General features: G+C 39.6%; 3 protein-coding genes across 3 annotated transcripts; all 3 read right to left on the reverse strand.

The window, feature by feature from the left end:
* Window positions 1–3,849: 3,849 nt before the first annotated feature.
* On the reverse strand, window positions 3,850–5,716 carry LOC122031359 (polyamine oxidase 3-like). Its single transcript, XM_042590478.1, has 6 exons — window positions 5,671–5,716; window positions 4,652–4,743; window positions 4,406–4,494; window positions 4,189–4,302; window positions 4,041–4,104; window positions 3,850–3,933 (listed from the first exon to the last, which is right to left on the reverse strand). The coding sequence occupies exons 1-6, from the start codon at window positions 5,714–5,716 to the stop codon at window positions 3,850–3,852; spliced, it is 489 nt and encodes a 162-aa protein (XP_042446412.1).
* A 56-nt stretch (window positions 5,717–5,772) lies between these two features.
* Window positions 5,773–7,174, reverse strand: LOC122031360 (heme oxygenase 1, chloroplastic-like). The gene is made up of 2 exons (XM_042590479.1): window positions 6,765–7,174; window positions 5,773–6,029 (listed from the first exon to the last, which is right to left on the reverse strand). The coding sequence occupies exons 1-2, from the start codon at window positions 7,168–7,170 to the stop codon at window positions 5,773–5,775; spliced, it is 663 nt and encodes a 220-aa protein (XP_042446413.1). The 5' UTR covers window positions 7,171–7,174.
* Window positions 7,175–10,383: 3,209 nt separating this feature from the next.
* Window positions 10,384–12,602, reverse strand: LOC122031361. The gene is made up of 3 exons (XM_042590480.1): window positions 11,601–12,602; window positions 10,491–11,273; window positions 10,384–10,434 (listed from the first exon to the last, which is right to left on the reverse strand). Exons 1-3 carry the CDS (start codon window positions 12,600–12,602, stop codon window positions 10,384–10,386), a joined length of 1,836 nt encoding a protein of 611 aa, XP_042446414.1.
* Window positions 12,603–12,982: the final 380 nt, after the last annotated feature.

Here is a 12,982-nt window from a genome sequence, read left to right on the forward strand (position 1 = left end):
TTAGGGCATCATCTCCGGCGGCCGGCCAAGGTCCTAGAAGCCCTTTTTTGTTCGGTTGTGAGTCCAAGAATCAAGGTAAGTGCTTCTCACCTGCAGTAGGAGTAGTTTCGGACATTTGTTCTTCTTGAATTCGAAGCATAAGAAGCGCTTATATTGCAGATTTTAATTAAGCGCGTATAGTGCAGATTTTTAATTAAACCTATAGTACAGATTTTAATTAAGCTTATAGTGCAGATTTTTATGTAGGTTTATGGTGCAGATTTTAATTAAGCTTATAGTGCAGATTTTATGTTTGCATAGTATGCAGAAATAGTGTAGAATAGTATGCAGAATTTTGATTAGCATAATATGCAGATTTTTGTTTATGCATTTCAAAGTTAGAATTTGTTTAAACATTTCAGTTTTTAAAGAAGCATTCTTTTATTAGAGGTATTAACAAGTATAAGAAAGATAAAGAAAAGAAAGAAAAAGGCCAAGGCCTTAAGTAGATCCCAAAGTCAAGACTTTAGGAATTTTGGCACACAAGGTACTCGTTAAAATGCCGAGGCATTATATATTAGAAGTATTAAAATATAACAAGTATTTTACTTTTATCAGTGGCACTGTACTGGACTCTTAGTTGTCCTTGGGTTGGGCTCCCATAGTCGTCCCTAGGTTTTGATAACCTAGTATGCAGGACTCTCAGTTGTCCTTGGGCTGGGCTCCCATTGTCGTCCCTAGGTTTAGATAACCTAGTAAACCCTACTAGATTCGGGACCAGCTATCTCGTGTCTAGTTAGGGATGCGCGCATAGCAAGTACAGTTGACAGGCCCAAGAAGAAAGTTGATTATTATTTTGAAGTATTAAAGTATAAGTTTTCAAACAAAAGAAATAAGCTTCACATAAGTTTAAAATTCAGCAAGTTTAGCTTTCTTATATACTGACATGTTGTTTAGATTTTCTTACATGTTTAGTATTTCAGTATGCTATGTTTCGTTTGCTATTAGATGAGCATTCAGTTTCTAGATTTCTTTCAGCTTACATGCATACTCGAGTTTTGTGAGTTAGATAGCACTTACTAAGTAATTTTGCTTATAGATGCATTTCCTCTTACTGCAGATAAAGGAAAGGAAAAGCTATAGTAAAGGAAGACGACAAGGAGGTGCGGATGGATGTGTGATGCCTGGACTATAGAAACCTTGGGATTTAGCATAAGAATTTATTAACAAAGAGTTGAGTAGAATGTATTAGATGAGTCATTTAGTCTTCCGCTGCTAGTTAATTGTATGTTTTTGAGTTCTCCGAGAGTTTTAGGAATTTCTATCAACATGTGAACAATGATAGTCAAGTAAAGTTAGTAGTCCAGTAGCGCTCCGCCCTCACAGTCCAGTAGTGAGGAGGGTGGGGTGTTACATAATGTGCCATTCTTATCATTTTTTTTCTTCAACTCCTTTCTCCTACATCATCATTTTTTTTCTTTTTTTTTCCTTCTCTATTCTCTCAAACCATTACATTCTCTAAATTCGGCACTGAAATGAGGCTACAAAGAAAATTTCAGATTTTACATCCATCTTGGTTACATGCTCAGATCTTGATCAGATTTGAAAAGGTTGGAACATCAAATGGTAGTGTGGAAATCAAATGCTCCACTTGGAATCTTACTAATCAGAAGTTTGTAATCAAAACTTAGCACACTGCAGTTATGATCTAATTCACAATTCAGCTTTTCAGAATATTCAAAAGTCAGCTTCTTAGATCACAGGTGTTTTTTTCCCTAAGTCTCTAATTTTTTTTCTGTTATCAATTGAAACATTTGACATGTCCTTCACCTCCTCAGTAATACTCTCAACATCAACTATGGAATCTCACAAAAGAAATCTCTTCAATTCATGAATTCAGAGCCAGATTCAGGTTACAATTTCTGGTTTCCCAATTCCTGTCCACAACTTCTTAATAGTACTCAAATTTCCCAATGACTCAAATGATGACACCTATACTTCCATGATCTCCTAAACTTAAGATGCACCTCAAGTGGTTCAACAATTTAACTCCTGCAACCCATTCTCTAAGATCAACTACCCAATTTGAGCTCAAAACTTCACACATATTCCACCACCCTTATATCCCTTTAGGACTTGAATATTCTGTTTTGGCTTCCAACAAAATATGGCTGAAATTTCACTTGAATTGTAACATCATTTAACCTCCCACAATACAATTCTTGAGTTCATCCCACAATTTCAGAATCTCCAAAACAATTTACAATACGGAACCTCCATAAACCTCAAGCATATTCAATCCTCCCCCACACTTAACCTTTGTCCACATCTTGGTCAAGATAACTCATCAAGAATTCAACCAAACTATAAATGAAAGAATGGCAAAGTGATGCGAACCTCGACGAACAATGCCGCGAGACCCAGCAACAATAAGATTAGAACTAAGTTCCGGGATCGTCCAAAGGAGGTTTCGGAGGGATGGAATATTGACCCGTTGATTATAGAGAATCAAGAACCAATATTATGAGAACAATGGAGAATATCGACCCAATGATTATAACAAAACCAAGAACCGATATTATAAAAGTACTGAGAATTACAAGTGCTCACCCGTAATCCCTGCAGAGTTGCTGAAGAACAACAAGGAGGAAAACTCTCTCAAAATATAATGTTTGCTATCTTCTTTGATATCTACTCAAGACATTATATAGAACTGAAAATGGTAGTTTTCAAGGCATGGAAGGAGAAGATAATGAATGCAAGTAATGCAAGTCTTCATGCACACTCCCTTTCCAACAAATGGTAGTTTCCAATGCATGGAAAGAGAAGATGATGAATGCAAGTCTTTATGCACACTCCCTCTAGCTATCCTCCAACTTGGGAATTCATCCAAAATGTAGGTGGCATTAAATGGCACACCAATTCCAACCAGAATGGTGAGTTTTTCCACCATTCTAGTATGATCACTACAAGAAAAAAGCCTTACAACAACGATTTTTCACCGTTGTCGTAGCCCCTTTCGGACTGTTGTTAAAGGCTGTGTTGTTAAAGGGGGTACTCAAAGACAATAGTTTTTAACCGTTGTCTTTGAAGACAAAGACATCAGTTTTTACAACGGTGAAAAACTGTTGTCTTTTCCTTCAAAGACAATAGTTTTTCACCGTTGTCTTTGAGCGTCTACCTTTAATAACAGGGTCTTCAACAACAGTTTTAAACTATTTACGACAACAGTGAAAAACCGTAGTCTTTTTTTTGATAAAAAATAAAAAAAATATTAAAATTTATTATACAATTTTCTAGTATTATAAATCATTCAAAATACTAAATTTGTAAATAAAATTTAACATATAATTTTCTAACATTCAAAAATAATATTTACAACATTCTGAAGAAATTTCAAAAGCAGCCAACAAAATGACAACGACACTATTAAAACAAAGGTAGAACAACACAACATCCTAATCCTAGAAGAGTAACACAACATCCTAATCTTGATATCCAATTTTGAAGAGTTGGATCATTTGAACTACTTTTACCATGTACAACACTAGAAGAGTAACAAAACACTGCTTCTTAATTCTCCTAATCCTTCATCTTCTTCATCCTTGCCATGTTTGCATCGTACTTGGATCGAAGTGGACCAAGTAGATAAAGAAAGAAGACAAACTAAATGCCTTCATCTTCTTCATCCTTGCTTCTTAATTCTCCTAATCCTTCATCTTCTTCATCCTTGCTTCTTAATTCTCCTAATCCTTCAAACTCCACCTGTAAGAAGAAGATAAAGAAATGTCACTTGATCTAAACTAAATGCCTATGAATAATAAAAAAATCTGAAATCTCATAAAGTATACTTAATTCATTAATAATGCATCATATTGAATGCCTCTCCATGACTAGCTTAATAGCCTGTGCTATAGACATGTCTTCATTTGTTTCATACCTGAGTTTGTTAGCCTGTAAACGTTGAACAGTCATTTCACAAGAGAAATATTTCCAAGTTATCAACACTGCAGATATAAGGTTAATAAAGAACTTGCCTCTTCCAGAATGGTTTTAAACACCTTACCAACTTTTTCCACTAGATCTTGAGGCACTTGATGTCCATCACCATCAAAGAGTGCGTAGCTGAAAAATAGAAGTAAATTTGTCTCCATAAGATTATAGTCTCCATGATCAGTGATATCTGTTAGTTATTCAGTTAACCATTACCTCTCCAAGTCATGATCATACAAGACAGAATTGTCACCAGAAGTTCGATAAATTGGTAGACCAAGTCTTCCAATCCAAGATGCCAATGGATTCTCGTTGCAGACACCATGCAACCTGAAGTGTCCAAATTAAAACTTCTAGTCACTGAAATTTTGAAGGCTGGCCACAATCCTCTTCAGAAGGAATGAAAACAAAAACACAAAAAAAAGAAGCATACCAGGCTGCTCCCATGTCAACAGGAAAACCAAATGAGTAGTTAGTGTGAACTCGACCACCAATTCTATCCCGAGATTCTAAAAGCACAACCTAAGGAATAAAAAATAAACTTCCATGTGATACAAATTTACCCAGCCACTTCACACACTGCATTCATATCAGAACTTAGAATCTAATATGTAAAGGCAACTGAAAAAACTGTTAATTTATATCAACATAATACCTAAAAAGCTGCATTTTTCAGTGCATGAGCAGCTGCAATCCCTGCAAATCCACCACCAATGACAATGGCAAAAGGAGAGTGAGATTGCCTTGCTTCAGTCTTCTGATAGAATGATGCTGCAAGAAAATTTAAGTCAATATATATATAGATATATATGTTGATGTGAAGCAGTAAAATGCAAACTAGAATATATTTTAACACCATGAAAAAAAACATAATTAATAATAAATCCAACACAAGAACAAGCAACATATTCTGTCGTGTTGTATATATATTTACCAAATGCATTTTCCTTCCACATGGTTGAACTCTAAAAATAATTCAGAAAGTACCCCAATAATAAGACTGACAACAGAAAACACCCCAAACATAAAAATTTAGTTTTATTTGCAATTATGACAGATAATCATGTAACTAGCTTCAGTATTCCCACAAAAAAAAGATATGTAACATAACAATATACTGATACAAAGAAAACTAAAGGGATGACCATTAAAGGAAAGAATACCTTAAATAAAATGAATTCAGAAAGTTCCCATAGGCTCTGGATTAATCCTTTAAGTTTACTTTGATCATGAGCTAAATCATTGCAGTGAATAGATTTAAATCGAAGTAGGTAAAATTCCCATTTTGGTAGCCTGTATACCTCACGAAACCCATCTGTAATTTCACACTAGAGGTTGAAATCGAGCTCTTAAAAATCTTTAAACTTGATATACCGAAAGCTGGAATAGAGCAGGAGGCTATACTCACCAGAAAAATCCAAATTGATGCTGGAAATCATTGAAAAAGGGATGAGTAGATTCAAAACTCTACTAAGCTTGAACACCAACATCTCACGACTGGAAGCCCTAAGAATCGACCTGAAATCAGTCAAAAAATTGAAGATTTTGTGACTAAAAATTTACGCAGAAATAGGTCACAAAAAGGACTCTATTTTGGCAGAAACAAGCATAAAAAATATGTAAGGAACAAAACCCCTCAAATGATTTGAAAATGAGGGAGGCGGGGAGGCGAAGGGTGTCAGTGACAGTGGCGAGTACGCGGAGAAGAAGTTTGTCCAAGAGCAGCAGAGATCTCTTCCTCCATCGCAAGTTCGGAAAATGACATTTACAGAAGTTTGTAATTTTTCAGGAGGTCACAATCTAGAAAATGACATTTAGAGAAAAATTAAGTACCTTTTTGCCAATCATTCGCCCACCAGCACTATGAGCAAAGTATATATTGTAAAAGTGGCAGATGAAAGCTTGAGGATCCTTTTGAGATAGCTCCTCGAGATACTGGGAATAAGAAACACCAGGAGAAGAAGGCTCGGGAATCGTATGCCCTTGGTCCTTGAACCATTTTAGATCTTTAGCTAATTTTTCAGACCTTTGCAAGCCAGTACTCCTGAACTCAGCATCTACAATACAATGGTTATGTATATACTGAACTATGTTCCAAATACATAACACTAGTAAATTGCCACAATTTGCCTGTTCCTATAAATAAAATCAAATTTTCTTTAAAATATCATAGATAGTAGTTTATCTTATTATTTCATCATTAGATCCAAAAAGCAGCTACCATGCAAGCACAAGCGTGTTACTGATAGAAACTAACAAAACCAGACTATCAGTTAGAAAGCAACAAATGCCCTGTTTTATTCCAATTTCCTATCCTTATTTTGCAACTACTTGTAGCATCCATCAACTACTAAATTTTAACATAATATAATTTGCAGGCGACGCAACCACAAGAGGTCACCCACTGCCTTCATTTGGTTTGGATTGGGATGGATTTTTTTGACAGTCCATACGGCTGAATTAATAAAAGAAAATTCAACTGATACATACAAACTTTATCCTATGTAGAAGTGTAGCTGAACCTTTCTTGTTGAGCCAAAGGATTTATAAAAATGATGACTTGTATACTTGAAGCAAAATCTACGCAGCAGTAAATATAACAGCTTTGAACGGTCAACGAAAACTTTAGCTGATGATGTTCAATTATTATATCTCAAAAGCTAAATTTGTATGATTTCCCAATTGAATAAATCGCTTATCAGAGTTTGTGCTTTCTGTCCTCGATTAAACGTAAAAAGGTTAACAAGTAGAGACAACTAAGGACTTCATCAAAGATGGAAACCAAAGCTTACACCAGGGATAGGCGGCCTTCTGGATGATCGTTTCGAGGGTATCATAAACGATCTTGCTGTCGACTAGAAAACGGAGGTAGCACTCGATGGACGGTTCCCACTTAGCGACGAGCGGCGATTTAGACTCCTTCTCGCCTTCCTTCGCATGATCCTTAGTGTGCAGCCTCATAGCAACGACCCTCATCTCGTCAACGAACGAGCGGTCCCGGGAGGCCTGCCGCTTCATCGGCATCTCTGCGGTGGTCACCGTGACGACCATGGTGCGCAGGGGCTTCCGGTAGGAGGCGTCTCTCCGGTGACGGTGAGGGAGGGCGAAACGAACCGGACCAGAAAGGGAGGCAGGGATGAGGTGTGCTCGAGCACAGAAAGCTTGGGATTGGGAGATAGGAAGCGTGGAGGAGGCCATACTTATGCTTCAGCCGCTACTCTTCCTCCTCCTGTCCCAGGCTGCTGTTACAGCTACGGGGCAGCAGCAGCAGCAGTGGAGCCAAGAAGCTTGTGCTCCCTTCTCTTACGGTCTGTTCCACGACATCAGCCACCCATTTCGTTGAACAACTGATCCGCCTCAGTGCGGGGATCGGATGTACGAGCTCACCTGCGACGGCGACAAAGCCACCATCTCCATCGGCTCCACACACTACTTGATCACTCAGCTATCTTACAAAAGCGGCACGATCCGCTTGGTGGATTCGAAGTTTGCGAGCGGAAGCTGTGGCCTCCCTTCCCAATCTTTATCACCCTCCGATCTTTCAAGCTCTGGCTTCGACCATTACCAAAATGGTTGGTGGGCAAGTTTCATGAGTTGAGGAGAAGAATCGAGGCCCAGAGTTTGTATCAGCTTGTTCCTTGCTTGAGCAACAAAAACAACACTTTTGTCTATGTCGTTGTTGCAGATAAAGGAAATAGTTTGTCGTACCTTTATCCATCATGTCATTTTGTGTCGATGATTCCAGCGGCAGAAGTGAGGAGGCACTAGTGAGGAGGCAGCGAAGATGGATGAAAGTCGAGGTGGCGAGGAGGAGACGTTGGTGAGAAGGAGGAAACAAAGATGGCTGAAAGTCGAGGCGACAAGGAGGAGGCGGTGAAGATGAAAGTAGAGGCCGCGAGGAGGAGGTGGCGAGGCCGAAAGTTGAGGCAACGAAGAGGGCGTCGAGGAAGGAGGCAGCGAAGAGGGTGGTGAGGAGGGAGGCGGCGAAGAGGGCGGTGAGGAGGGAGGCGGTGAAGTAGGCGGTGAAGAGGGTGGTGAGAAGGGAGGCGGCGAAGAGGGCGGTGAGGAGGAGGCAGCGAAGAGTAGGGTTTTGGGAAAGAGACAGGAAAAAAACAAGGCGTAAACAACACTGACAAAAAAATGACGAAGGAGAAAAAGTGGCGAAAGAAAAAACAATCGCATTCAACAACATTTAATAGACAACGATTTTTAAAACCGTTGTCGTAATTCCAAAAAAGCGCACATAGACAACAGTTTTAAAAAAACTGTTGTCGTACCCTTTAAAAATCGTTGTCGTATCCCCAAAAAAATATAAATAGACAACAGTTTTTAAAAACCGTTGTCATAAGTCAAAAAAATTACTAAAAGACAACAGTTTTTGTTAAAACTATTGTTAAAAGGCAAAAAGACAACGGTTTGGTATAAAACTGTTGTCGTTTGAGTGTTGTTGAATGACATTTTTCTTGTAGTGGATATTTGGCTAGGAACATGTTGCATCATGATATTCCATTCTTCCGTAGCTAATTGGCCCATTTTAGGGTCGACTTGCATGAAGTTGATCATTTGGCATGACATCAACTGTAACTCCATAGCCTGCCCTTCCAAGATAAGAGATGTCAATGCTTGTACAGCATGTTAAACTTGCTTGACCTCTGTTTTTATTATTAGCTCAGCTGGCACATGCAAGTCCTCTTCATGCTCCTCGTGGTTCGGGACGTACATCTCGACTTGCAGTCTGTCTCATTGGCTTGGAGCTGATCCGGAGTTGTATCATCCCCTCCTTCCTCAAAAGGATTCGTCCTCGAATCTGAAACAACAAAAGGGGAAAGATCAGAAACATTAAAGGTTGAACTCACTAAGTACTCACCTGGAAGATCCAGCTTGTATGCATTGTCGTTGATTTTCTCCAATACTTGAAATGGTCCATCACCACGTGGGTTCAGCTTGGATTGCCTTCGTTTCAGAAATCGCTCCTTTCGAAAATGAACCCAGACCTAGTCTCCAGGTTGAAAAGTAATCGACTTTCGTCCCTTGTTAGCACTGGTTGCAATCTGCTCATTCCTCCTCAGCATGTGTTGCCTTGCCTTGTCATGGATCCTTTTCACCAAATCAGCCTTCGCTTGACCTTCAAGGCTAGCAATCTCATCCACAGGTAATGGAATTAAATCTAATAGAGTTAATGGATTAAAACCATAGACAATCTCAAAAGGTGAATACTTAGTAGAAGAATGTATAACCCTATTGTATGCAAATTCAATGAATGGTATGCAATCTTCCCATGCTTTTAAATTCTTCCCAATGGCAGAACGCAACAAATTTCCCAAGGTTCGATTAACGACCTCGGTTTGTCCATCAGTCTGTGGGTGACAAGTGGTAGAGAATAACAACTTTGTCCCAAGTTTTCCCCACAAGACTCACCAAAAATGGCTGAGGAACTTCACATCTCGATCACTAACAATTGTTCGAGGGACCCCATGCAAACGGACCACCTCCCTAAAGAATAAATTTGCCACATGTGTAGCATCATCAGTTTTATGGCAAGGGATAAAGTGTGCCATCTTCGAAAATCGGTCCACAACCACAAAAATACTATCTCGGCCATTCCTAGTCCTAGGCAAACCTAACACAAAATCCATTGACACATCAGTCCAAGGGTGGCTAGGCACAGGCAAAGGCATATAAAGTCCATGTGGTTGCACCTTAGACTTGGCTTTCTTACATGCAAGGCACCTAATGCAAATCCTTTCAACATCTCTTTTCATATGAGGCCAGAAGAAATGTTCTTTCAAAATGTCTAAGGTTTTCACAGCTCCAAACTGCCCCATTAATCCACCCCCATGTGACTCCCTAATAAGCAACTCACGCAAAGAACTTTGGGGAATGCAAAGTCTATTTTCTCAAAACAAGTAACCATCATGCATATAGAACTTATCAAATGCACCCTTTTCGCATGCTTTAAAGATATCAGCAAAGTCAACATCATTCACATACAATTCCTTCAGGTGCTCAAATCCAAGAAACTTTGATCCTAAGGTAGAGATAAGGGTGTACCTGCGTGACAAAGCATCTGCTACCACATTCTCTTTTCCTTGCTTGTATTGGATCACATAAGGAAACATTTCAATGAATTCAATCCAACGAGCATGTCTACGATTCAATTTACCTTGGCCTTTCAAATGCTTCAGTGACTCATGGTCTGTGTGAATAATGAACTCCTTGGACCACAAGTAATGTTGCCATGTCTCCAAAGCTCGCACCAATGCGTAGAGCTCCTTGTCATATGTTGGGTAGTTCAACGCTGCACCATTGAGCTTCTCACTGAAGTAGGCAATTGGCCTCTTTTCTTGCATAAGAACAGCACTTAGCTTTTCTTTTAATGCGTTGAAGGCTTTCTCTTGTGCCTCTCCCCACTTAAATCCAATATTCTTCTTGATGATTTCCGTTAAAGGGGCAGCGATGGTGCTGAAATTTAGCACAAACCTCCTATAGAACCCGGCTAAACCATGAAAACTCCTTACTTCAGTGATGGTGCTAGGGGTAGGCCATTCTCTGATAGCTTTCACCATCTCCTCATCAACTTCCACACCTCTGGAACTAACAACAAATCCAAGGAAAACAACCCTATCTACGCAAAAGTTGTATTTCTTAAGGTTAGCAAATAATTTTTCACGCCTCAAAGCTTCAAGCACACATTTCAAATTATCAATATGGTCATGCAAACTCTTGCTATAGATCAGAATGTCATCAAAATAAACAACAACAAATTTTCCAATAAATGCACGTAGCACATGGTTCATGAGACGCATAAATGTGCTAGGAGCATTCGTCAATCCAAATGGCATCACTAACCATTCATATAGCCCCTGTTTTGTCTTAAAAGCTGTTTTCCACTCATCTCCTTCCTTAATTCGAATTTGATGATACCCACTCTTCAAATCAATCTTAGAAAATATAGTGGATCCATGTAATTCATCAAGCATGTCATCTAAGCGAGGAATAGGGTGACGATACTTTACCGTTATCATCTTTACAGCTCGACAATCCATGCACATCCTCCAAGTCCCGTCTTTCTTTGGAACTAGCAGCACAAGCACAGCATAGGGACTCATGCTTTCACGAACATGTCCTTTGGTCATAAGTTCTTCGACTTGCCTTTGAAGCTCTTTGGTCTCTTCTGGACTACTTCGATAAGTTGGTCGGTTTGGAATGGAAGCTCCCGGAATGAGATCAATTTGATGCTCGATTCCTCTTTTGGGTGGTAACCCAGGTGGCGTATCCTCGGAAAAGACATCCTTAAAATCCTGCAAAAGAGACATCACAACACTAGACAAAGAAACATTATGGTCAGCCAAAGAAAGATAGGCCTCCTTGTATAGAAACAAGATCATCGGTCTATCGGAGTTCAAAGCACTTTTGATCTCTCTTTTTTTTGTATAGAAGCTCATTTTTCTTTCTTCTTTCTTTTTCAAGGCCGAACTCTCAATCTTTTCTTTTTTTCCACTCTCTTTTTTCATTCTTAGTCCACCATCTTTTTTTTCATTTTCACTCTCATTTTCTTTTTCTATCTCAGCCACACCTTTTCCTCTTGCTGCAACGGACTATTTTATCTGGAGTTGTTCCTCAAATACTTGACGAGGTGTCAAAGGTGCAAGTGTAATATTCCTACCATCCTTGCTGAAGCTGTAGCGGTTCTTATACCCATCATGTGTGGTCCGTCTATCAAATTGCCACGGTCTTCCAAGAAGCAAATGGCTAGCTTGCATGGGTACAACATCACACATAACCTCATTCGTGTACCTTCCAATCATAAATGAAATAAGGACCTGCTTGGTTACCTTCATTTCTCCACTGTCATTGAGCCATTGGAGTTTATATGACTTTGGATGCTTCAAGGTAGGTAGACCAAGCTTGTCCACCATTAACTTGCTTGCCACATTAACACAGCTGCCACCATCAATAATCAAACCGCATACCTGATCTTTCACATGGCAGTGGGTGTAGAAGATGTTCTCCCTTTGCAGCCCGTCATCATCTTCTTTGGCTTGCATATGGAGAGCTCTTAGCACAACAAGAGGTTGGCCATCAACAGCAAGCTCAACATCACTAGTATCTTCAACTGATGGAGTGGACTCATTTCCTTCATCTTCCTCTTCAGTTTCGATTTCCCCATTATCCAATATGATCATTGATCGCTTGTTTGGGCATTGAGAAGCAATATGACCTGATCCTAAACAACGAAAACATTTGATGTCACGATTTCTTTGAGGTTGGGAAGATGAGTTACCCCTATCTTTGTTGCTAGGTTGTGTCTTGCCCACATTTCTCTCTCCCTTTGATTTTGAAACTGCTTTCTCAGTTGGTTTTGATGATGCCCACTTCTGCTTCCAAGGGGATGAACTCGTAGCCTCATACTTGGAAGATGATAGCACTCCTTTCTTGAGTTGTCTTTCAACTTTCATTGCCATGTGTAACACATCGTCAAGCTCCACATAGTGATGCAGCTCAACAATATTGGTAATCTCACGGTTCAGGCCACAAATGAACCAAGCCATGGTCGCCTCTCGGTCCTCCTCAATGTTAGCCTGAATCAAGGCTATCTCCATCTCCTTGTGGTAGTCTTCCACAGTCATGGACCCCTGCTTCAGACTTTGCAATTTCAAATGTAAGTCCCGATAATAGTGAGATGGAACAAACCTTCTTCTCATAACGGCTTTCATATCCTCCCAATTGTCGATGGGAAGCTCACGGTTTCGACGTCTACTCAGGGTCAGCTAATCCCACCATATAATGGCATAGTCGGTAAAAGCCACCGCAGCAAGCTTCACTTTCTTCTCCTCCGAGTAATTGTGACAATCGAATACCAGCTCAACTTTCCTCTCCCATTCAATATACATATTAGGGTCATTTTTACATTGAAATGGAGGAATGAACAGCTTAATAGTGCCCATGTTACGATCTACGGCTTCCCTTTCTCAGTGTTGCCTTTGAACATGCCTTGGCCTTTCGGGTT

This window comes from Zingiber officinale, chromosome 11A (assembly GCF_018446385.1).
Source record: "Zingiber officinale cultivar Zhangliang chromosome 11A, Zo_v1.1, whole genome shotgun sequence".
NCBI classification, from domain to species: Eukaryota; Viridiplantae; Streptophyta; class Magnoliopsida; order Zingiberales; family Zingiberaceae; genus Zingiber; species Zingiber officinale.